This window comes from Mizuhopecten yessoensis, unplaced genomic scaffold (genome assembly GCF_002113885.1).
Source record: "Mizuhopecten yessoensis strain PY_sf001 unplaced genomic scaffold, ASM211388v2 scaffold10635, whole genome shotgun sequence".
NCBI classification, from domain to species: domain Eukaryota; kingdom Metazoa; phylum Mollusca; class Bivalvia; order Pectinida; family Pectinidae; genus Mizuhopecten; species Mizuhopecten yessoensis.
The window spans coordinates 850,420-876,387 of record NW_018408645.1 but is presented as its reverse complement, the minus strand read 5'-3'; the positions used below and the strand labels follow the sequence as shown (position 1 = coordinate 876,387).

The 25,968-nt window shown below is 38.5% G+C and overlaps 1 protein-coding gene across 1 annotated transcript; it reads right to left on the bottom strand.

Moving 5' to 3' along the window:
• Positions 1 to 167: 167 nt before the first annotated feature.
• On the bottom strand, positions 168 to 24,007 carry LOC110461529 (GPI ethanolamine phosphate transferase 2-like). The gene is made up of 12 exons (XM_021515028.1): positions 23,532 to 24,007; positions 20,643 to 20,852; positions 20,155 to 20,340; positions 19,290 to 19,425; positions 14,393 to 14,599; positions 12,382 to 12,599; positions 10,094 to 10,360; positions 9,353 to 9,852; positions 4,935 to 5,120; positions 3,203 to 3,521; positions 2,147 to 2,334; positions 168 to 1,765 (listed from the first exon to the last, which is right to left on the bottom strand). The coding sequence occupies exons 1-12, from the start codon at positions 23,880 to 23,882 to the stop codon at positions 1,555 to 1,557; spliced, it is 2,979 nt and encodes a 992-aa protein (XP_021370703.1). The 5' UTR covers positions 23,883 to 24,007; the 3' UTR covers positions 168 to 1,554.
• Between the last annotated feature and the right edge of the window lie 1,961 nt (positions 24,008 to 25,968).

Genomic DNA, 25,968 nt, shown 5'->3' with positions numbered 1-25,968 from the left:
ATTTGGCTGCCATGGCCGCTATTTTGCTACTAAGTTCTAATAGGCCGATCTCACTTAAAATTGGTCTAGGAATGATCAGCTCATGGTCCTGACAAAGTTAAGTTAACATTATACTATTTTTTACTCAAATTGGTACATATTTCAACAACAAAAATAAATACTGTAGACTCAGGTGACCGTTTAGGCCCATGGGCCTCTTGTTATATTTATGGAAGCATTGCTGCAGGTTTTTTTTATAGTTTGCAAAAACAATTATCTGATTCAGCTTTTCATGGCAGTTTGTCTTGTGCTTTTTTGTTTTTTTGTTAGCTGCATATATTGTACGAACTTGTGTTCAACCCTAGTCGGACATTAATTTTCATGTCAAGTCAATACAAACTGTTTCCTTCACCAATAAGTTACCAACAACAAATGATTTTGTTCATACATGTAATTCAGTGTTGCGTATAAAATTTAAAACAGGTTTTCTCACCTTGACAGAAATTCCCTTCCTGATAACAAGAGTATCAAGATGTTCATCAGAATTATTAAATCAAGTGTCTTATTTATGTATATTGTTAGGGGATTTTTTTATAGTGAGAATTTATCCCATATGAATACTTTAATACTTGCATATTGTTTCTTTGTGTACACTTCACACCTCGATGAGTAGAGCGAGTGAAAAGAAATTTGGTCCTGAAGATGAGGAATTTCATATCCACAAAAATAACATTTTATTACCTTGGATATTTTATGTATATATAAAACCGATTATTAACCAGGTCCTGTTTATATAAACCCATTCTCATGCTTATTCTCATGGGGCTTGAACAACTTTGCCGAGATCTTGTTACTGTAGCAGAAAGTTAACACTAAATTTGTGCCCAGCATCAGATTTCTCTAAGTAAATAATTTAGCAATTGTATTTGGTTGTTGATCATCAAACGCAGATATCTATAAAGAAAATATTCTCTACAATTATGTACGTAATAATACTTAATTAATCGTTTGATTCTTTTTGTGCCGTTTATATACATGTATTACAACAATAAATTGTTTTACACTACTGCCAGGTACATCTTATGTAGTTGGATTCCCTTGTTAATGTATCAGAAGTTTAACTTAATTTGTACATTTCTAATATTTAATGGAACATGTTAGAGGTTGAATATACAGGTATACTTTTGTGCTACTTTGTAACTTTTACATTAAATGTACATGGATCTAGATTGTAAATATTGGAGAAAAATAAATATCATCCAATGATTTGAAGAAATTGTTGATATTTTGTAAACAGGATATTGTACTTGTTATAAACATCCAAGGTTTGAGATCAATAGGTGCGTAAAACAACCCCCTCCCCCTAAACAATAGAATTATTAGATGTAATTACAACTTTATTACTAGAATGAAAAGTATTTCTTGAACCTAAAATATCTTTGTTCAAAGCTGAGGTAATTCTTTCAAAGAGAAGCCTATCAATTTAAGTGCTAGGAACAATGCTAAAGAATATGTCTTCATTTTTAATTTAAATGTTTTTGCAAAAAAAAAAAAAGAAGGCAAAGTATTTCAGCATTAAATTTTCATTTTTACTAAAAATAAACATGATATAGAGAATGCTGCAAGGAGAATAGTGAGGACTCCCTCATACAGGAGTTTGGGTGAGAAAACTGTCCATACAAACAGATGGTGTCTCTGTAGTGTCACGAGGCCAGAGTACACCGCCAGGGGAAGGGCCCGCGACCAGCACAGAGTACCACACACTGCTTCTATCAATATCCTCAACCTACAACCAATCGGAGTTCGATTTTGAATAAACAAAGACATCAATAAAATGTGTCGTCGATAAAAAATATCTTTTTCAATTTTCTTTCAAGTTCAATTTAAAGGAGATACTTTTATATACAGAAATTATACAATGTTCTCTAATCAATTATCAGTTCTCTAATATGTGTGTGCATGGTATTAAACCTCTCCAACTTTTTAACAGATTTTTCAAGTATTTCATATCTGAAGGTAAGATTCAATATTAGCACAGGGTGAAGAATAAGCTTCTCTAAAAAACATTTTTACTCTTTTCAAACCTTGTCTTACAGGACGTTTTACCCAAATCTTACAGGACATTTGATCCCATTTGAGAATAAGTCCCTATATCACTGTTAGTTACCTGGTATAGAATGATATATGGTTGATGTCCACTGTAGCCGTCAAATGTTTGACCAAGCTGACCAGCCAGAACACTGGACCGCCATATGTAGACAACGCAATGAGTAAACCGACTAGGACAGGCTGGTAGTCTGTCAGTCCGGTGTAGCCTGCAGAAACATCCACGGTGGATATACTGTTGGAGTTCCCCTGAAAATTAGCAATAATTAAACTTATACCATAGGTATATCAATACCCAAATCACTGAACTGGTTTTATAGGCTTTATAAGTTACTAGGGCCGCATTCGTTTATACAGATCCAAACAGTTAAACCAGTTGGACTAGAATTGTATGTTTATGAAATAAGGCCGGACCAAGTAAACTGATACTGCTTTCAGGTGAGCCTTGACGAAGCCTTGCAATGCCTGCATATACTTGAAAATGTTTCATTTAAATACAGACGAACTGGTTGAACCAGATACATGAAAGTTCAAGAAGAGAAAAAAAATCTCTTCAATGGTAATAAGTTATGATTTCCTGATGGTTGACAACAGAGCTTATCTGGACCCCATGCCAAAACCAGTCCCTTTGACAGGATTTTGGATAGAATCTGTCTTACACATGTGATCGGTATGAAGACTTATCTCCCTTGTTGTTTTAAATTGATTGCTTTTGAGGTGTCCCTTTAACCAACTGAATCTGAACAAAAATGACAGGCACAGAGATAGTGACAGAGACTGACATCTGGAAAACTAGGCACATGCATGTCAACCGAAACTAAAATGCTGACTTCAACTGGTTTGCAGTATTTCTACATTAAACAAGATCTAGTAACATATATTTTTCACAATTTTGCAGCATGTTATAAAAATGAATACATGGGTAAACGTGGCACATATAATTCTTGATATATTGATACTTTTAAAACAAATCTGCAGTATCTTAAATTTGCCCCAGTCTGTATACTATCTACGTAATATATTTCACCTTGTGTTGAATATGCCTTGCATCCAAAGGCAAAACTAAAACGGGGCAAAAGTTTTCCCTTTTTACAGTATATAAGCCACTTGATATTACCTGGTAGAAGAAAGCGGCCATGCCCATCCACAGGTAGTAGAGTGTGACAGTTGTGGGTGACAGTAAGATGTGTCGTAACACCACACTATCTATCAAGTGTTCCTGGATCACAACCATCACAAACATGGCCACATTGTGGGGTTTACTTAGTAACAGGACTAGGAGGATACAGCCGGACTGTACTGACACACAGAAACTAATAGCCTCATCTGGATTTGGTTTTCTTTCTGTCTGTAAACCTCGGAGGAGTGATGCGATTAAAGGGTGTAGCATACACAAGCCTATACACACAAACACCAGCTGGGCCAGCCAAGTCCCTCTGAAACAATCCGACTGTGCCTCAGTTTTACACATTAATCACTTACAGTGTTATACAAATAAATGAGTTTGTAATCAGAAAGCTTATCATACTTTGTTTGCAGTTGTATAGAGCACATATCTTTTATGTTGCATACATTATTTTAAATGACAATACATAAATACAATTAGGAACACTTAATGTATCATATATACAGTGAACCTGTCTAATCCAACACCCTGTGAGACAACATATTTAGCCAATTAAGCAGAGTTTCAGAATACACAGGTCTTATTTGGAATTTTCCATAAGAAATGGGTTTACACTGCATTAAGCTGGATTAGACAGGATGTCACAATACTCCGGGTGTTACAGAAAACAGGTTCCTTGTATAAATACATTCGGATTGATATGTCTCGCCTGTACCCCGCGGCTTCGATGCATGGGTTTAGATGTACTACCTAAGATACATCATTGGTCCAAGTTTGGTTGGTGTAGCACTTACTGTTTCTGAGAAACTAACTTAAACGCAAAAACTTAATATTAATGGAGATGCTGACAAAGTCAATGGACCATGAAAGGTAGGTCGCATCCAGCATTCGTTGCATGGGTTCATATGTGCTACCTAAGATACATCATTGGCCAAAGTTTGGTTGGTCTAGCATTTATACTTTCAGAGAAACTAACTTAAACACAAAAACTTAATGTTAATGGAGATGCTGACAAAGTCAATGGACCATGAAATGTAGATAGCATCCAGCGTTTGATACAAAAACTTGATGCTGGCGCCGCCCTCGCCGGAAAAGCAACACCTTAGTCTCGCTTTCGCTACAGCACAGGTCATCACTTTTGTGAAGTCACCAATCTGATTGTTACAACACTGAATTTCCTGTTCAAAGAACTTCTCAAACTGACGTTGCACGAGTGAAGTAACTAAATAAAGAATAACTACCCTAAGAAAATATACAGTATGCCCTGTCAAACAATAGTAGTAATGCAGGTTATTTAAACAATGACTGGTTGTCTGGATGTAATTATTGTTGATATAATTACATCCAGACAACCAGGTATTTTTTATATTTACATATTTTTCTTTTTTAAGGCATATTCCTCCAAAAACCATTTGCCCTGCCTCAAAATACATTTCAGGTGGCCATTTTGTTTGTTTACATATTCCTACACCTGAAACAGGCAGTTGTAATTATAGTCGAGCAGTTGTAATTATAGCCTATATAATTACACTTGCCCTCTAACACTGTTATAATGGGACGGCGTGGGGGCAAATGTAAATATATGATTATAACACCATTCGCTAACACATTCATTGCTGAAATATAAAAGCCACAGTAATTACAGTATAATTTGCAATAGATCAGTGCACATTAAATATTTTTGCAAGATGCTGATATGTGTCCCCTAAAAACATGAACTTACTTGTGAGTTGAGAGCAGCTGGAAAGGGTTGTCAACGGCTCCTGTGCTCACTCGATACCAGTAAATAAAGCACAGCCCCAACACAAACAGGAACCTCTGTATACAGGACTGCCCCGCCCACTTCACCATGGCAACCACACTCAGAGCACCACCCACCAACACTGACAGGACACACTTGTTTTCTGATCTGCAGTATGAAGCAAAAACATGAATAAAACAAGAGGTCCAGAGGGCCTGTATCATTGCTCCCTTTTTATTTCACTGTGTTGGAATATCTATTTATTAAAACTGAAATCCTTTCCAAAAAAGTTTGATTTAATATATTACCTGTGATCTTGAAAATCAGTCTAGATAGTTCATTTGGATAATTTGTATTGCCAATTAAACCTCAATTCTTAATAACTGAAAAGCTATCAGGTCTTATACAAATAATTATGATGACCTTAGTATTGGTGAAGTTAATTTATTTAAACAGAATTAAAGGCACTTCATCTTGACGAACTACATGGCCAAATGTCATGATACTAAGTCTTAGGGTTCTAAACAAATAGAAAGTGAGAAAATATGACAACAGATGACAAGTGGATGGGCGGCTGGACGTTGCACCATTTAATAGGTTACTGTAGCATGATCTGTTTGCAATTTCATACAGGTGCATGGGGCTGGGTATTGGGAATAGGCACCATGGATAAAGTGAGTATAAATATAATGTGAGGGAGACTGGGTTGTATTAAGCAAAGCAGCATGGAAGGGCTTTGGTTTGGTTGATTGTGTTTTACGTCCTATTAACAGCTATATGTATGGTCATTTAAGGACGTTCCAGGTTTTAGTGATGGAGGAAAGCCACCAACCTACGGCCAGTACCTGGTGACTGCCCCACGTAGGTCACAAACCCACGACCCAGTAGTGGAAGGCTAGTGGTAGCAGAATGTCAGACTCCTAACCACTTGGCCATCGCAGCCCCCTTACATCGAAGGGCATCTTGGGTGCAAATGGTATAAGGATGAGAAGAAAACAGACACATCTGTGTATTTTTGCCCTGAGTGTGGATCATCAAATTATTGTGTATTTTAACACTTAACACAGCCATCAGCAGGCAAATGTCATTTTTCTAAAACTTATGTTTCATTATTATTTTTGAAGATTTTTATTTGATGCAAAAAGCCTTGTATATGGGTTAAAGCTATTTAATTAAACAAACTTGTTAGCAATCCATCTCAGCAGGCCACATGACAAATATAATCGCTCAAAACTTTATATAGAATTCTTCAGAAAATAATATTTCAGAAAAGTTGACATCCAGTGACAGCTGAACACTAAAACGGTGTTTTTTTCCGACCCAATTGTAAACAGTTAAGAAGTGGTGTCATGTTTCAGCAGTGATATCCCAGATAATTAATGTTTTGAGCCAGTCTAGTATAAAATAGGTGTACTTAGCAAAACTGGATTATTGTGATGGTTCCCTGTTCAACATGTAAGGGAGTGAAATATCAGTGGGTGCCTTAGTTTTATTATCACTGGACCTGTGCACTAGTGACATATCTAACAGTTACCTGGTTCAGTGTACTAGTGACATATCTAACAGTTACCTGGTTCAGTGTACTAGTGACATATCTAACAGTTACCTGGTTCAGTGTACTAGTGACATATCTAACAGTTACCTGGTTCAGTGTACTAGTGACATATCTAACAGTTACCTGGTTCAGTGTACTAGTGACATATCTAACAGTTACCTGGTTCAGTGTACTAGTGACATATCTAACAGTTACCTGGTTCAGTGTACTAGTGACATATCTAACAGTTACCTGGTTCAGTGTACTAGTGACATATCTAACAGTTACCTGGTTCAGTGTACTAGTGACATATCTAACAGTTACCTGGTTCAGTGTACTAGTGACATATCTAACAGTTACCTGGTTCAGTGTACTAGTGACATATCTAACAGTTACCTGGTTCAGTGTACTAGTGACATATCTAACAGTTACCTGGTTCAGTGTACTAGTGACATATCTAACAGTTACCTGGTTCAGTGTACTAGTGACATATCTAACAGTTACCTGGTTCAGTGTACTAGTGACATATCTAACAGTTACCTGGTTCAGTGTACTAGTGACATATCTAACAGTTACCTGGTTCAGTGTACTAGTGACATATCTAACAGTTACCTGGTTCAGTGTACTAGTGACATATCTAACAGTTACCTGGTTCAGTGTACTAGTGACATATCTAACAGTTACCTGGTTCAGTGTACTAGTGACATATCTAACAGTTACCTGGTTCAGTGTACTAGTGACATATCTAACAGTTACCTGGTTCAGTGTACTAGTGACATATCTAACAGTTACCTGGTTCAGTGTACTAGTGACATATCTAACAGTTACCTGGTTCAGTGTACTAGTGACATATCTAACAGTTACCTGGTTCAGTGTACTAGTGACATATCTAACAGTTACCTGGTTCAGTGTACTAGTGACATATCTAACAGTTACCTGGTTCAGTGTACTAGTGACATATCTAACAGTTACCTGGTTCAGTGTACTAGTGACATATCTAACAGTTACCTGGTTCAGTGTACTAGTGACATATCTAACAGTTACCTGGTTCAGTGTACTAGTGACATATCTAACAGTTACCTGGTTCAGTGTACTAGTGACATATCTAACAGTTACCTGGTTCAGTGTACTAGTGACATATCTAACAGTTACCTGGTTCAGTGTACTAGTGACATATCTAACAGTTACCTGGTTCAGTGTACTAGTGACATATCTAACAGTTACCTGGTTCAGTGTACTAGTGACATATCTAACAGTTACCTGGTTCAGTGTACTAGTGACATATCTAACAGTTACCTGGTTCAGTGTACTAGTGACATATCTAACAGTTACCTGGTTCAGTGTACTAGTGACATATCTAACAGTTACCTGGTTCAGTGTACTAGTGACATATCTAACAGTTACCTGGTTCAGTGTACTAGTGACATATCTAACAGTTACCTGGTTCAGTGTACTAGTGACATATCTAACAGTTACCTGGTTCAGTGTACTAGTGACATATCTAACAGTTACCTGGTTCAGTGTACTAGTGACATATCTAACAGTTACCTGGTTCAGTGTACTAGTGACATATCTAACAGTTACCTGGTTCAGTGTACTAGTGACATATCTAACAGTTACCTGGTTCAGTGTACTAGTGACATATCTAACAGTTACCTGGTTCAGTGTACTAGTGACATATCTAACAGTTACCTGGTTCAGTGTACTAGTGACATATCTAACAGTTACCTGGTTCAGTGTACTAGTGACATATCTAACAGTTACCTGGTTCAGTGTACTAGTGACATATCTAACAGTTACCTGGTTCAGTGTACTAGTGACATATCTAACAGTTACCTGGTTCAGTGTACTAGTGACATATCTAACAGTTACCTGGTTCAGTTTGCTAGTGACATATCTAACAGTTACCTGGTTCAGTGAACTAGTGACATATCTAACAGTTACCTGGTTCAGTGTACTAATGACATATCTAACAGTTACCTGGTTCAGTTTGCTAGGGACATATCTAACAGTTACCTGGTTCAGTGTACTAGTGGCATATCTAACAGTTACCTGGTTCAGTGTACTAGTGGCATATCTAACAGTTACCTGGTTCAGTGTACTAGTGGCATATCTAACAGTTACCTGGTTCAGTGAACCAGTGACATATCTAACAGTTACCTGGTCCAGTGTACTAGTGACATATCTCACAGTTACCTGAGGATTTCAATAAAATTGTTCCATCTGTAAAGAATAGAATGTCCTTAACATGGGAGACATTTTGAAAGCTTTAGTCTAAGGTCAAGGTCACAAATCAGTACATACTTACGAACAGAACCTCTACATTTGAAAATTAAATTAAATTCTTGCCAACTGTCAATGCTTGATTTATGATGTAGTGATTCCTGATCAAAACAAAGTCTCAATAAATAAATAAAATATACTAAATTTGAGGTTTGCATGAAATTCAAAGAAAGGGGCGGTGGTCATGCAAGACAAACACAAGAACCTGGGTAATACATCCAGTTAAAGGTGAACACACTACTAGTATGGTATATATAGGAATTGTTTTTTTCAAGAATTGAATGTAGTATATTCTATTGATTTACACACACAGTACATAAACTATATAAGGATCACTGATGCTACAGCACATGCAGATTTACATTTTAAAGTGTTCTAAAAGTCTACCTGATCTTCATTAATTTTTTACACCGAACTGGAAATTTCACTGTTGATTTGATTGACGCGAGAGAAGTACAGACCCTGTACATTATCAATAGTGCACACTACTTATTAATGAGCTACATGCCCTGTAAAATAATTATACTTATTAACCATTTACTGGGACTGAAATGTTCAGTCCAACAAATGTGTGTGTATGTACCTGATAAGCCAGTCCCCCACATCTGGTATCTCCAGCCATTTATTTCCTGTCTGATTCCATGTCCTCAACACCCTACACAAGACTAAAACCAATATGGCCGCCATCACTGGATGACCATGTAAACCCTTCACCTGCTCTAAATCTTTATCTGTTCTTTCTTTTTCCTTATGTCTGTCTATATGTCCTGTATCTTTGTAATCATTGCTGTATTTCTGCTCTATTTCTCTGTGGTTTGTGCTGTATTTGTCATCAGGCAGGTCCTGATACTGTGTTGGGTCTGGTTGTTGTACGGGTCTGTGTGTGGTGACAACACCTGATGAGCATGTACGGAGGATGAGCACCACTATTGCCAGGTGTACTGTCACTGTGTAGTAATACCAGGTCTGGTGTTCTTCTTCCACGTAACTACTGGACAGCAGACTCAGGGTGTGGCTAACTGTCCCCAGGGTCAGGCCAACACCCAGGGGACAGGACACCCCCCATTGACCAGAGGGACCCACCTATAACAGAATAAGACTGTTACATAACTTCTGCCCAAACACACTTCAAGCCTCTAATATACTGGACAGTATGCTTGTTGTTCAACACAATCAAACCCTTTTTAAATTATGTTGTTTTTCAAGTTTGTAATAGATGGTTGTTAACAAAATTGATCAACCCTGAAGAACATATACCAAGTAGTTTTTTTCACCAATATCACTCCTCTGTATTATATTATTTTGCAAATAAACAACAGGTTACCTTTGTTTTTCTGGTAGACCAAAACCAGACAAAGATGACCACTAGTTCGGCTGCTGACCCACAAACTACAGAGAGGATGAGGCTCTGCAGAAGCAATCCAGAAGGGTCAGTGCGACACAGCTGACCAGACGAAGAAGTGGTGCAGACCATTACATGTCCAAGCAATATTGTCAAGGTGACAGGAATGCTCAAAACAATGGTGTTGGATAGGCTTCTTCCCTTGGGGGATGGAGAGAGGTAGAGATCTAGCCCCAATGTTGCCAGTATCTGCAAGGAACAGAGAAACCACATATACGCAGACCAGTAATAAAATAAATATAGTTTTACATTCCTATAAAAGAGCAAACTTAGAAGAAGAAAAAAAATTCGGACATTTGAGCAAGATCGACTCATATAATTCTATATTTTTAACAAATTATAACTTACTGACATTGAAAGTAGATACATGTATAAGTAGGTCATATAATTCAATGTCACTCAATGGAACAAACCAAGAGTCCTCAACTTCAACCAACAAGAGGCAAAACATCACATTCTTAATTGTTAAGAAGTCTTTGAAATTTTCAACATATTCAACATTGACGATCAAGTTCATTCGATGTTGTACATGTGGTTCTGTGTGTTCAAAGTGGTACTGTGTGTATATAGTGTTACCATGGTTACCTTGACATTGTACATGTGGTTAGGTGTGTATATAGTGTTATCATGGCTACCTTGAGGTTGTACATATGGTGCTGTGTGTATATAGCCTTACCATGGCTACCTTGACATTGTTCATGTTGTACTGTGTGTGTATATAGCAATACTATGGCTACCTTGAGGGTGTACATGTGGATAGGTGTGTATATAGTGTTATCGTGGCTAACTTGAGGGTGAACATGTTGTTCTGTGTGTATATAGTGTTATCATGGCTACCTTGACATTGTACATGTTGTACTATGTGTATATATATCAATACTATGGCTACCTTGAGGGTGAACATGTTTTTCTGTGTGTATAAAGTGTTATCATGGCTAACTTGAGGGTGAACATGTTGTTCTGTGTGTATATAGTGTTATCATGGCTACCTTGAGGGTGTACATGTTGTTCTGTGTGTATATAGTGTTATCATGGCTACCTTGACATTGTACATGGTGTACTGTGTGTATATAAAGCATTACTATGGCTACCTTGAGGTTGTACATGTGGTTCTGTGTGTATATAGTGTTACATGGCTACCTTGAGGTTGTACATGTGATTCTGTGTATATATAGTGTTACATGGCTACCTTGAGGTTGTACATGCAGTAATAAGTGTACCTACCAGCCATAGTTACCACGGTTAACTTTAGGTTGTACTGTGTGTGTGTGACATGGCTACCTTGAGGTTGTACATGTGGTACTGTGTGTATGTAACATGGCTACCTTGAGGTAGTACATGTGGTACTGTCTGTGTGTGACATGGCTACCTTGAGGTTGTACATGTGGTACTGTGTGTATGTAACATGGCTACCTTGAGGTAGTACATGTGGTACTGTGTGTGTGTGACATGGCTACCTTGAGGTTGTACATGTGATACTGTGTGTGTGTGTGACATGGATACCTTGAGGTTGTACATGTGGTACTGTGTGTGTGTGTGACATGGCTACCTTGAGGTTGTACATGTGGTACTGTCTGTGTGTGACATGGATACCTTGAGGTTGTACATGTGGTCCTGTCTGTGTGTAACATGGCTACCTTGAGGTTGTACATGTCGTACTGTGGGTGTGGGACATGGCTACCTTGAGGTTGTACATGTCGTACTGGGTGTGTGTGACATGGCTACCTTGAGGTAGTACATGTGGTCCTGTGTGTGTTTGACATGGCTACCTTGAGGTTGTACATGTCGTACTGGGTGTGTGTGACATGGCTACCTTGAGGTAGTACATGTGGTACTGTCTGTGTGTGACATGGCTACCTTGAGGTTGAACATGTGGTACTGTCTGTGTGTGACATGGATACCTTGAGGTTGTACATGTGATACTGCGTGTGTGTGTGACATGGATACCTTGAGGTTGTACATGTGGTCCTGTCTGTGTGTAACATGGCTACCTTGAGGTTGTACATGTGGTACTGTGTGTGTGTGTGACATGGCTACCTTGAGGTAGTACATGTGGTACTGTGTGTGTTTGACATGGCTACCTTGAGGTTGTACATGTGATACTGTGTGTGTGTGACATGGCTACCTTGAGGTTGTACATCTGATACTGTATGTATATAGTGTTACCATGGCTACCTTGAGGTTGTACATGCTGTACACTGTGTACCTACCAGCCATTGGGTTACCACGGCTACTATGAGGCTGTAAATGTCATACTGTATGAGGGAAGATGAGATATTCTCCGACATAATGTTGATTGCCTTGATGTAACGCCTCCCAATCTTGTCTCCTTCAGCCAGCCAATCAGAGTTTGACATTCCACTGGTCCTGGACATCAGCCAATCATGATGAGCCTTTGACAGTCTTTGAAACTCAACGTAACCTTCATCTAAATTGTAATGAAGTAAAAAATTATTTTCATTAAATTTTATAATTTATATACTTCCGAACACTAAAATATGAGGCCCAGTCATCCTGTTTTGCCCTGCCCCTCTGCCCCAAAGGACACACACCCTCCATTTATACAATATTATCCTCTTTGCAGCCAAATTGCTCAAAGATTGCTCTAGGCCAAATTTGGTTAAATTCTCTTCGTTCCTTTACCTCTGTTTCACCTTATTGGGCCCCATTCCTCTACCCCTAGGGGAACTACACCCTCCAGTTACATAAAATTAAAATCCTTATGCTCAAGCATTCACCTTAACCAAATTTGGTTAAATCCCTTCATTCTGAAAGAAGGAAAAATATTTCAAGACTTACCACTATTTCCCTTCTTGGGACCCCTGCACCCCTTAGCCCCTTGGTGACCACATCATTTGATCCTGAAATTGAGTTATTTTGCCAAGGGATGCTCCAGATTAAATGAAGTAAAATCCTTTTATTTATACGGATGGTGAAAGACTTTAAACATTTACCCTATTTCCAATTGAGGGACGGAACAATATACGCCCGTCGAATGCCATATAGTGTTATATACTTTCTTACATTGAAATAAGATCTGCATCATTCTAAGAGTGGTTAGCTGACATGCTATACAAAATGTAGCAGAAAATCTCTGGACAAAAAATTAAAGGAAGACACAACTTCATATCATGATTATAATGTATACCAAGTTTCAAAGAGATCCGTTGAAAAATGTAGGAGGAGATTGCCGGACAAAAATCAAATACTGAAATAAACAAAGGGCAATAACTTTTGCTAAAATTGTTGAATCAAAATTCTTTTCAAGGAAACACAACAATAAATCATGATTATTTAGCCTACTAAGTTTCAAAGAAATCTGTCGAAAGATGTAGGAGGAGATTGCCGGAAAAAAAACAAATACTGAAATAAACAAAGGGCAATAACTTTTGCAAAAATTGTTGAATCAAAATTCTTTTCAAGGAAACACAACAATAAATCATGATTATTTAGCCTACTAAGTTTCAAAGAAATCTGTCAAAAAATGTAGGAGGAGATCTCCGGACAAAAAATCAAATACTGAAATGAACAAAGGGCAATAGCTTTTGGAAAAATTGTTGAATCAAAATTCTTTTAAGGGAGACACAACTTCATATCATGATTATAATGTAGACCAAGTTTCAAAGAGATCTGTCAAAAAATGTAAGAGGAGATTGCCAGACAAACAAAAGTTAACACCGGCCGGACAACCCCATACCATTATACTTCTGTCAAATTTGACGGGCATATAAAAAGGGAACCAACACCCTCTATTTATACAAAATTGAGTTACTTTGACCAAGGATGCTCTTGCTGCTAAAATTCATTGAAATTTACTTCATTACATTGCTATTTTTTTCATTATTTGCTTTAACTAAGACGCTCCTAAAATAATCTACATCTTTTCTTTTCTAGACGGTTGTTTATTTTTCTGGACTGGCCTTCTCTTGGTTGCTGACCACATGACCATTTCACTGTGTGATGATCTTCTATGATCTTATAGTGTTGAAAGGCCCTTATGCATAACAAACTTTACTACACTATTAACACACAGATTATTATTACTTAACCTGAACTCTTTTATATTTTCTTTATAGAACTGGAGCAATTGTAAATCTTGGATCCACAAAGTTTAAAAACAACTTTACTATATTTAAGAAGCCAGTTGGTGATAACATAAGTGTTTGGTTTTCTGGATTTAAGAGGCTCTATACAATGTAACTGTAACATACTGTAACACACCTATGTCACAGTCTGGGTTGTTATACTTCAACACTTTAGATACTTGAAGTGCATTCTTCCAAAGCAACATAACCTTCTCCTCCGTAGAGAACCCCTCCAGGGCGTCGTCAATGATCAGCCCGAGATTATTCCTGGGTATCGGTAAATCCAGTAACACAGACAGTGTCGGGGGTACATCTACTTGATCAACTTCTTGTGTTCCCTCATCTACAAAAAACTGTTTGTTATGTTAATAAATGTAAAGACTTCAATAACAACGTTTTAACAAATCGATAAATGGGAATATTCACATATCAATAAATGGGAATATTCACATATCAATAAATGGAAATATTCACATATCAATAAATGGAAATATTCACATCACATATTGAATTGTTAACAAATATTTCAACCTGGCAAATTGAAATCCACAAATTCATCAAAAATAAGTTGATTAATCATGAATCTATCAGGTACTACAATACTACAAACTGGAATGTATCATCACTTCACTGTTTATTTCCTTATGCACCTGTTACCAACTAGGTTACAGGTAGGGTGTAGATCTAACCCCCATCCCCTAGCTAGTAGTTAAACATTTTATGTCTGGGGGGTTTTCTCATTTATTTTAAAACTACATTGAGGTACCTTTGATATTTGCAGGTTAATTTCAATCATTTTAGTCTTCACCACACACTCAATTTAACTAAAACAAGAATTCCACGGGAGTGGATGTGTCACCTGCTCAGCACTTTTAGTAAGAAAGGTTTTTTGGCTTGAGTTATCGTGTAAGCTGATATGACAAAACGCGGAAAGTTGAAACTCAACAAAAAACCTGTAATATATGTTGAACATTATTGATTCTTGCATTGCCGTACAAAATCTAAAAGGAACTGATTAAAAAAATAAAACAGTTCTTGTATTTACTAAACAATGCCCTTATTTGGCAATAAAAGGGTCATAACTCCACCAAAAAATGCCCATATGCGGGGCTATCAAAAAACTAGAGCAAAACAGAGTAAGTTTGAAAAAATATGTTTATAGTGATTGTATTGGTTGTTTGAGGCATGTAATTTATGTTCATCTTGTGCATAAAGAATAGATCTTTCGATCCATGCGCTACATGTGTGTGAAAGTGACGATTTGTTTCTAAAATATCAGTTTGAAGTGCGACCCGGGTGCAGGTCACTTATTTCCCGCATATTATAGAGGGCCGGAGTTCTGAAGTTAATCGACGACAGACCGATATAAAAAAGTCGATAAAACGTCAGAATAATTCAGACTAAGTTCAGGTATGCAATATGTGTACCAGGTTTGAGTTCAATCAATCCAAGGGAACTTACGTTATCGCACGGAAACAGTGTTTCGGACGACGCAACCAACGCCGCCGCCAACAACGCCGACAAAGTAATACCTATATGTCGTTTCGCGTTGCAGGCGACACAACATAGTATTTGAAGGAACGAATCAAGGAACGTGCAAGAGACGTTTGGCTATCAATAGGTGTTTCTTTGGGCATTTGGACGATGATGTTGGAGTGGCAATGTTGAAATGTGTATACAAGGAAGGCAAGTCATATAGACTCTTTGTTGAGGACACATGGATCATGAACTTTAATGCCAAATGTCCAAATGGTTGTAACATCCAGAAGAACTGTTGATAGGAGAGACTTGGTGCTCTTGACATTATTATGACATCATAGATTCAATGAGTCATTGAAACATCATAATTTTTGTATGTTGTTTCCTCCTCTTCCAAAAAAAGGCAAGGTGGATGTAACTAAAATTCATTGTTGACTTTCACCCTTGACGGAGGAGGCCAGGAGGCCAAAATGTTGGGACTGAGAGTGACAATTCATTACACAACTGATTTTAATATTTTGCTTGATCTTTTGAATTTTGTTGACTCTTAGATATATCAGGTCTATTGTTAGCAGCATCTTAGACCATGTGGTTTTATCTGGTCTACTGTTAGCAGCATCTTAGACTATATGGTTTTATCTGGTCTACTGTTGGCAGCATCATAGATCATGTGGTTTTATCTGGTCTACTGTTAGCAGCATCTTAGACCATATGGTTTACTGTAAGCAGCATCATAAACCATGTGGTTTATCTGGTCTACTGTTAGCAGCATCATAGACCATATGGTTTTATCTGGTCTACTGTTAGCAGCATCATAAACCATGTGGTTTATCTGGTCTACTGTTAGCAGCATCATAGAGCATATGGTTTACTGTAAGCAGCATCATAGACCATATGGTTTTATCTGGTTTACTGTTAGCAGCATCATAGACCATATGGTTTACTGAAAGCAGCATCAGAGACCATGTGGTTTTATCTGGTCTACTGTTAGAAGCATCATAGACCATATGGTTTACTGTAAGCAGCATCATAGACCATATGGTTTTATCTGGTTTACTGTTAGCAGCATCATAGACCATGTGGCATATGGTTTACTGTAAGCAGCATCATAAACCATGTGGTTTATCTGGTCTACTGTTAGCAGCATCATAGACCATATGGTTTACTGTAAGATGCATCATAGACCATATGGTTTTATCTGGTCTACTGTTAGCAGCATCATAGACCATATGGTTTTATCTGGTCTACTGTTAGCAGCATCATAGACCATGTGGTTTTATCTGGTCTACTGTTAGCAGCATCATAGACCATATGGTTTTATCTGGTCTACTGTTAGCAGCATCATAGACCATGTGGTTTTATCTGGTCTACTGTTAGCAGCATCATAGACCATGTGGTTTTATCTGGTCTACTGTTAGCAGCATCATAGACCATATGGTTTTATCTGGTCTACTGTTAGCAGCATCATAGACCATGTGGTTTTATCTGGTCTACTGTTAGCAGCATCATAGACCATGTGGTTTTATCTGGTCTACTGTTAGCAGCATCATAGACCATATGGTTTTATCTGGTCTACTGTTAGCAGCATCATAGACCATGTGGTTTTATCTGGTCTACTGTTAGCAGCATCATAGACCATGTGGTTTTATCTGGTCTACTGTTAGCAGCATCATAGACCATATGGTTTTATCTGGTCTACTGTTAGCAGCATCATAGACCATGTGGTTTTATCTGGTCTACTGTTAGCAGCATCATAGACCATGTGGTTTTATCTGGTCTACTGTTAGCAGCATCATAGACCATATGGTTTTATCTGGTCTACTGTTAGCAGCATCATAGACCATGTGGTTTTATCTGGTCTACTGTTAGCAGCATCATAGACCATGTGGTTTTATCTGGTCTACTGTTAGCAGCATCATAGACCATATGGTTTTATCTGGTCTACTGTTAGCAGCATCATAGACCATGTGGTTTTATCTGGTCTACTGTTAGCAGCATCATAGACCATGTGGTTTTATCTGGTCTACTGTTAGCAGCATCATAGACCATATGGTTTTATCTGGTCTACTGTTAGCAGCATCATAGACCATGTGGTTTTATCTGGTCTACTGTTAGCAGCATCATAGACCATGTGGTTTTATCTGGTCTACTGTTAGCAGCATCATAGACCATATGGTTTTATCTGGTCTACTGTTAGCAGCATCATAGACCATGTGGTTTTATCTGGTCTACTGTTAGCAGCATCATAGACCATGTGGTTTTATCTGGTCTACTGTTAGCAGCATCATAGACCATGTGGTTTTATCTGGTCTACTGTTAGCAGCATCATAGACCATGTGGTTTTATCTGGTCTACTGTTAGCAGCATCATAGACCATGTGGTTTTATCTGGTCTACTGTTAGCAGCATCATAGACCATGTGGTTTTATCTGGTCTACTGTTAGCAGCATCATAGACCATGTGGTTTTATCTGGTCTACTGTTAGCAGCATCATAGACCATGTGGTTTTATCTGGTCTACTGTTAGCAGCATCATAGACCATGTGGTTTTATCTGGTCTACTGTTAGCAGCATCATAGACCATGTGGTTTTATCTGGTCTACTGTTAGCAGCATCATAGACCATGTGGTTTTATCTGGTCTACTGTTAGCAGCATCATAGACCATGTGGTTTTATCTGGTCTACTGTTAGCAGCATCATAGACCATGTGGTTTTATCTGGTCTACTGTTAGCAGCATCATAGACCATGTGGTTTTATCTGGTCTACTGTTAGCAGCATCATAGACCATGTGGTTTTATCTGGTCTACTGTTAGCAGCATCATAGACCATGTGGTTTTATCTGGTCTACTGTTAGCAGCATCATAGACCATGTGGTTTTATCTGGTCTACTGTTAGCAGCATCATAGACCATGTGGTTTTATCTGGTCTACTGTTAGCAGCATCATAGACCATGTGGTTTTATCTGGTCTACTGTTAGCAGCATCATAGACCATGTGGTTTTATCTGGTCTACTGTTAGCAGCATCATAGACCATGTGGTTTTATCTGGTATACTGTAACCAGCATCATAGACCATGTGGTTTTATCTGGTCTACTGTTAGCAGCATCATAGACCATATGGTTTACTGTAAGCAGCATCATAGACCATGTGGTTTTACCTGGTCTACTGTTGGCAGCATCATAGACCATATGGTTTACTGTTAGCAGCTTCATAGACCATATGGTTTACTGTTAGCCGCATCATAGACCATATGGTCTACTGTTGGCAGCATCATAGACCATATGGTTTACTGTTAGCAGCATCATAGACCCTATGGTTTTATCTGTTCTACTGTTGACAGCATCATAGACCATATGGTTTACTGTTAGCAGCATCATAGACCATATGGTTTTCACATAAACGCCAGCTCTTGTTCTATCTTCACTTTGGCACACTGAGATATGAATACCTACCTCAGTGCTGTGTGAACCAGGGTTTTGGAAGAGTAGTTGAACCCTTGCATTTCTCACTGTACAATCTCACCTGTGATTTAATTGATAAGTTTTGACAGAGTACCTGTGTGATGTGTAAACCTTGGGCTGAGGAGGAGGAGGGGAACCCTGGTCTCACTTGGTGTGGCCCCTCCATGGCCCCCCTGATCACTCATTCCATGGTCCCCACACACAACTATAAGGGTGTCCACTTCTGTATTCTGAAGTAAAATAAGAAAACAGGTACTAGTATTGCTTTTTACGACAGCATTTGCAGCAAGGTCAAAATAAAGGTAAGTTCTAGTCCTTATGGCAAAGGTACTTAAATTGCTTGAATTTGAAATATACTGATTTCAGAATTATCAAACATATCATGGAAATAGCCTTACAGTATTCATGTCACTTGTCCACATTTCCACAGCCATGAGGCACTAAATGTAGTGTTTTTCTTGCGCATTGCCCTGTTACTGGTATGTTTAACTTGTAAAAACTTATCTCACTACAACAATCTTCATAAAACCTTAAACTAACATTGTGAGAAGGTAACTTAGTTTCCATCATTAAACCTTAAGCTGAAAGGATGAATATTGAGGACAACATAAAAGAAATTTGCCTGCAGTATTCTCCCTTGTATTAGCTAGACAACAGATGGAAATGTGCTTGATGTATATATATTGCTGAATCAGAACACAGAAAGAAATGTGCTACTGACTTTTTCTTATCACACTAATAGCTAGACATTCCTAGATATCAGTGATTATGAGTTTAACCCTTTCACCACTGTAGACCATAATGGACTTATCCATATCAATCCATGGAAGAGTCTACTTAAGTTACAGAGGGCTGAAAGGGTTAAGATGATAAAATGTGTTACCCCTGAAATATTAAGATAACTATTGCACAAATGTGTATGATTTGTAAGATTGCATCCTGCTCAATGTCAAATCTACCTGTTCCACATGCTGATAGATATCCCTGATTATTGAGTCCATCTCTCGAAGTTTGGGAGGAACCAGAGAACTTGTAGGACCTGCCAGATGACCGATATGGTCAAGACCAAGGTAATGTAGTATCAGGACGTCAAACTGACCAGCTTGTAGGGCCGGCAACACATGTCGAGTGACATTATTATCAACCTGTTAGGGGGAAAAAAATAACAACTTTTAACATACCCTGTAACTCTTTATACGCCCAACCCACTCACCCAATACTCTCCGTTCATATTCACAGTTCCAATTTAACCATCAATAATTAATTTCCAAGTTTATCATATTCTTAAAGTTTCATTGCTATAAGTGATACCATAACCAACTTAATTAGTGCCCTGAAGATTTTTGGGAACATGATGTCATAAGAATGATTTCAGAACCTTCCACATTCCATTAATCATCAAATAAATTCAAAAATATTGTATGTATCTGAATTCTTATATATGCACCTCTGTATAATCTGTTACAAAGAAGGATGTGGTACCATCAGACTCTACAAAGTGATGAGGAAACAATTTTATCCATGTGTCATCGCCGTAGAACATCACCCTCTTCCCTGCTCTCTTCATCTGGTCAATTATGTTGTCTTCGTGCAGTTCGGAGGAGCCAAAATTCAGCACCACGTCAACAAACCCAGGGATACTGCCAGTTGTCAATGCCTACAATTAGCAAAGAAAAAATTCATAGAAAAACAATGTGGTATGTATACTAGATCTATAGCTACCAATCATTAATGGGTATACACACAATACAGTTAGCATAGATAGTATACAACAAGTTTTCTTAGGAATAGAAATGTTTGTCTTTGTGGTCAAGATATGGCTGAAAAAGGATGGTATGCACTAGCAGAACTTAGACATATGGGAAATATCACTGCTCTCATTGAGATTGTCGCGAATCAATTGGTTCGAGTGTCAGTTTAGAGTCAGAGGTCATGTGCTTGACTTCCGGTTTGACTGTGTATTTTTCCTCTACTATTACATTTTGCACCCGACTAAATATACCCATGGAGGATGGTATAGGATCTTACGTCTTCGGGATCAAAGACTTTGAAGGAGGGAGGAATATAGCGGAACAGGACAGGGTTGATAACCAGTGACTGGGTAGCTCAGTTGGTCAGAGGTTCAAATCCCAGTCTGGTCATTCATGTTTCCTCTCCTATTACAGTGGTGCCAGTAAAAACCCTTGTTTCTAGTACTGAGTGTATGTTTGTCATACCCAAGTGTAGGGAACATAGACCTAGAAACTGTAGCGACACTGGACTCGATTGATAACTGTAGCGACACTGGACTCGATTGATAACTGTAGCCACACTGGACTCGATTGATAACTGTAGGGACACTTGACTCGATTGATAACTGTAGTGACACTGGTCTCGATTGATAACTGTAGCGACACTGGACTGGATTGATAAATGTAGCGACACTGGACTCGATTGATAACTGAAGCGACTCTGGACTGGATTGATAACTGTAGCGACACTGGACTGGATTGATAAATGTAGCGACACTGGACTCGATTGATAACTGTGGTGACCCTGGACTCGATTGATAACTGTAGCCACACGGGACTCGATTGATAACTATAGTGACACTGGACTCGATTGATAACTGTAGTGACACTGTACTCGATTGATAGCTGTAGCGACACTGGACTGGATTGATAACTGTAGCGACACTGGACTCGATTGATAACTGTAACTACACTGGACTGGATTGATAACTAGCGCCACTGGACTCGATTGATAACTGTAGCGACACTGGACTCGATTGATAACTGTAGCGACAATGGACTCGATTAAAAACTGTAGCGACACTGGACTCGATTGATAACTGTAGTGACACTGGTCTCGATTGATAACTGTAGCGACACTGGACTCGATTGATAACTGTAGTGACACTGTACTCGATTGATAACTGTAGCGACACTGGACTCGATTGATAACTGTTTTGACACTGGACTCGATTGATAACTGTAGTGACACTGGTCTCGATTGATAACTGTAGCGACACTTGACTCGATTGATAACTGTAGCGACACAGGACTCGATTGGTAACTGTAGGGACACTGGACTCGATTGATAACTGTAGCCACACTGGACTCGATTGATAACTGTAGTGACACTGGACTCGATTGATAACTGTAGTGACAGTTGACTCGATTGATAACTGAAGCGACACTGGACTGGATTGATAACTGTAGCGACTCTGGACTGGATTGATAACTGTAGCGACACTGGACTCGATTGATAACTGTAGTGACACTGTACTCGATTGATAGCTGTAGCGACACTGGACTGGATTGATAACTGTAGCGACACTGGACTGGATTGATAACTGTAGCATCACTGGACTAAATTGATAACTGTAACGACACTGGACTCGATTGATAACTGTAGCGACACTGGACTCGATTGATAACTGTAGCGACACTGGACTGGATTGATAACTGTAGCGACACTGGACTCGATGGATAACTGTAGCCACACTGGACTCGATTGATAACTGTAGTGACATTGGTCTCGATTGATAACTGTAGCGACACTGGACTCGATTGATAACTGTAGAGACACTGGACTGGATTGATAACTGTAGCGTCACTGGACTGGATTGATAACTGTAGCAACACTGGACTGGATTGATAACTGTAGCGACACTGGACTCGATTGATAACTGTAGTGGCACTGGACGCGATTGATAACTGTAGTGACACTGGCCTCGATTGATAACTGTAGTGACACTAGACTCGATTGATAACTGTAGTGACACTAGACTCGATTGATAACTGTAGTGACACTTGACTCGATTGATAACTGAAGCGACACGGGACTCGATTGATAACTGTAGCCACACTAGACTCGATTGATAACTGTAGTGACAATGGACTCGATTGATAACTGTAGGGACACTGGTCTCGATTGATAACTGTAGCGACACTGGACTCGATTGATCATAAGCGACCATGTAGCTCAATTGCCTAATGTGTCTGTCTAGAGTTTGGAGGTCCCCAACATTCTAGCCATGCATTCCCCTCCCCCCTCCTGTTACAAGATCAAATAGGTCTTCGGTTTGGACCCCATAGTGTAGCGGAACTAGACTAGGTAGATCCTGGCAACCAGAGCTCAATTGGCAGAGCGTCTGTCTCGAGTTCAGAGGGTCTTGGGTTCGAACCCCAGTCTGGCCATTTCATTTCTCTTTCTCCTGTTACAGCTGTAACAAATTATCAGGTCCCTGTCATCTATATGAGACTACACGGATACCATGGTTTTGATGTTGAGGGAGGGTGACACATATTCTGATCCTAAGTAAGGAGGTCGTGAGAGGATAATATATACATACTTTGATTCTCGGTAAGGTGACCGTAGGAGGGTGAACTCTGGCGATGTATCTGATGAGCTTTCCTTTTGTCCACAAGTCTTGCAAGCTGGTCATAGGCGATTGTTTGTTGAAAACAAAGTCTGCTCTCAACGCATCGATCAAGATAAATACCATTTTCTTAAACACTGGTTGTTTTAAAGTAGAGTGCATTTCTGGATAGAAGGAGACATTGTTGTTGAAAATCTCGAATGAGAAGTCTGACTTTTCAGAAAACCCTGGTAAGCCGTTTCGTATAGGGAAGAAACTTTTTAAAAACACCGCGTAAAGTAGCAGCATACAAGTGAACTTATATGCGATATACGACGAATCCATTTATTTGAGTCAAATAAAAGCGAAGAGCATGTAAAGGTCCATTACATTACTTATACAGATAGCAGACTTGCCAGTGGGAATCTACACTGACTGCAGTATAGCATCATATGTAAACTTCCGGGAAGGGAGGTAAGTCGAAGTTGCAGCATGGCCACCTGTCGACAGTAACGTTTTCCGCTTCATCATCATCATGATGGAGTGCAATTGTCACTGTTACTGCGCTTTACACCACATATTTTGTAAAGCATGAGTACCAATATTGAACGATTGTGTCAGGTGACAAAAAATCTTCTGAACAGTTGCATGAATATAAAATAAATAAGTTAGTGATTTTACTAATACCAGAGACGTATAAAACATTATACGTCTCTGCTAATACTAAATGTCGGGGATATTGAAACTTGCTGAACATCAGTTGTAAGAGGCCATTAATTTCAGCCACACAACCCTCACTTCAACCCCATTCCCCGAAGACATCATGGTAAATTTCAGTGATGTACACTATTCCTTGTATTAAACATGATTTTTGTCCATTATAAAATTTATGAGGATTTCGAAACTATCGAAAAGCTCGCATCAGATCCACGGCAGAGTTGCTCGTTTATGAAATAAGTTCGGACCTAATAATCTAATGCTGTTTTCATGCAAGGTTTTACAAAGCTTTGCAAGGCCTGTATATACCAGAAATACAGACGAAATGATAGAACCGGATTCGCGAAAAGGGCCCAGGATTCAGGGGAGTATATCAATCTAATTATAATTCAACTTGTAATTACAATTGTAATTAGATTGGAGTTTAGATATATACCATCATTGGGTGTTTCATTTTGGCGAAAGTTGATAGAAACCCCTAAAACCTGTAATATTACACTGAACACCTCAGTTTAGGTCCAAATCATGTTAACCATCTCGTGACATTGCCACTATATAACCCTACCAAATTCAGTTGCTATTTATTTAGGCTATGAATGCAATGAACCGATTGTTGACGTCATCATTATTATAACTTTATTATGATTGTGTTGGATACCCACTGACCAGGGAGGATGCCTGTTCTATTCATTGAACAAGCATACACGATACATACATTGTTTGAACTAACAGCTGAATGATTGTATAAGTGTAATTCAATTTTCTATAAGCGCGTTTCATTGAATTTGTCATTGTCCAGTTTGAATTCACATTGCCTATGAATGCCAACTGAAAGCATTCAATGCTAAATATAGTTGTAACAAATTATCAGGTCCTTGTGCAAAATACGTGATTACACATATGAAGGTACATTCTTATAAGTAGCATTAGCTTTCTTTTATTGCTAAATCAAATAAAACCAAACCAAAACTAAACTAAAAGTTTAATCGACGACAGACCGATATGAAAAAAGTCGATAAAACGTCAGAATAATTCGGACTAGCCATCCGTTAGCTTTGCTGTATCAAACATCTTTTGACTGGTTAATAAAGAAAGTGTGGCTAGCAATGGGTGCAAGATACTATAATAGTTATCGGGGATGAATTGATCAGTCAGTACCGGTATAGATTCAATAATGGCGGACCGACGGCACTTCAGCTAATTAGTTTAGTTTAAATCAATTTTGTTGTAACAAAAGACAAATGGATTGGACAAAAGTTATTGCAACTTACTTACGTCCTTTCCGTAACAGAAAATATATATACAAAATTAATGTGTCCCGTAATAACCTAATACAAATTTATATATGTATATATATATATAAGATGTTAAAGATGGGTTACAGCAAAAGAGGTAATGATAGGATTAGGGACACCAACGAATAGTTATTAAATATGTATTCGGAGAGTTTACTTGAGATCGCGTGTGTGATTTTCCCAATCGAGTCGGCGTAAGTAGTATACCTAATCTAAACACACATATCCTTCTGCTTTTCTAAAGTTCAACCACATTCCGTGCCGCATTTGCCTTCCTCCTGTGTCACTCCAAATCCTTCTGTGAATTCCTGCCTTACATACTTAGCCGACTAGATTAGGAAAACCGGACACGCACTCTTTGTCAGATGGAAACGGTTATGATATTGATGGACGCTAAGATTGAAATTAGTACACAGAGA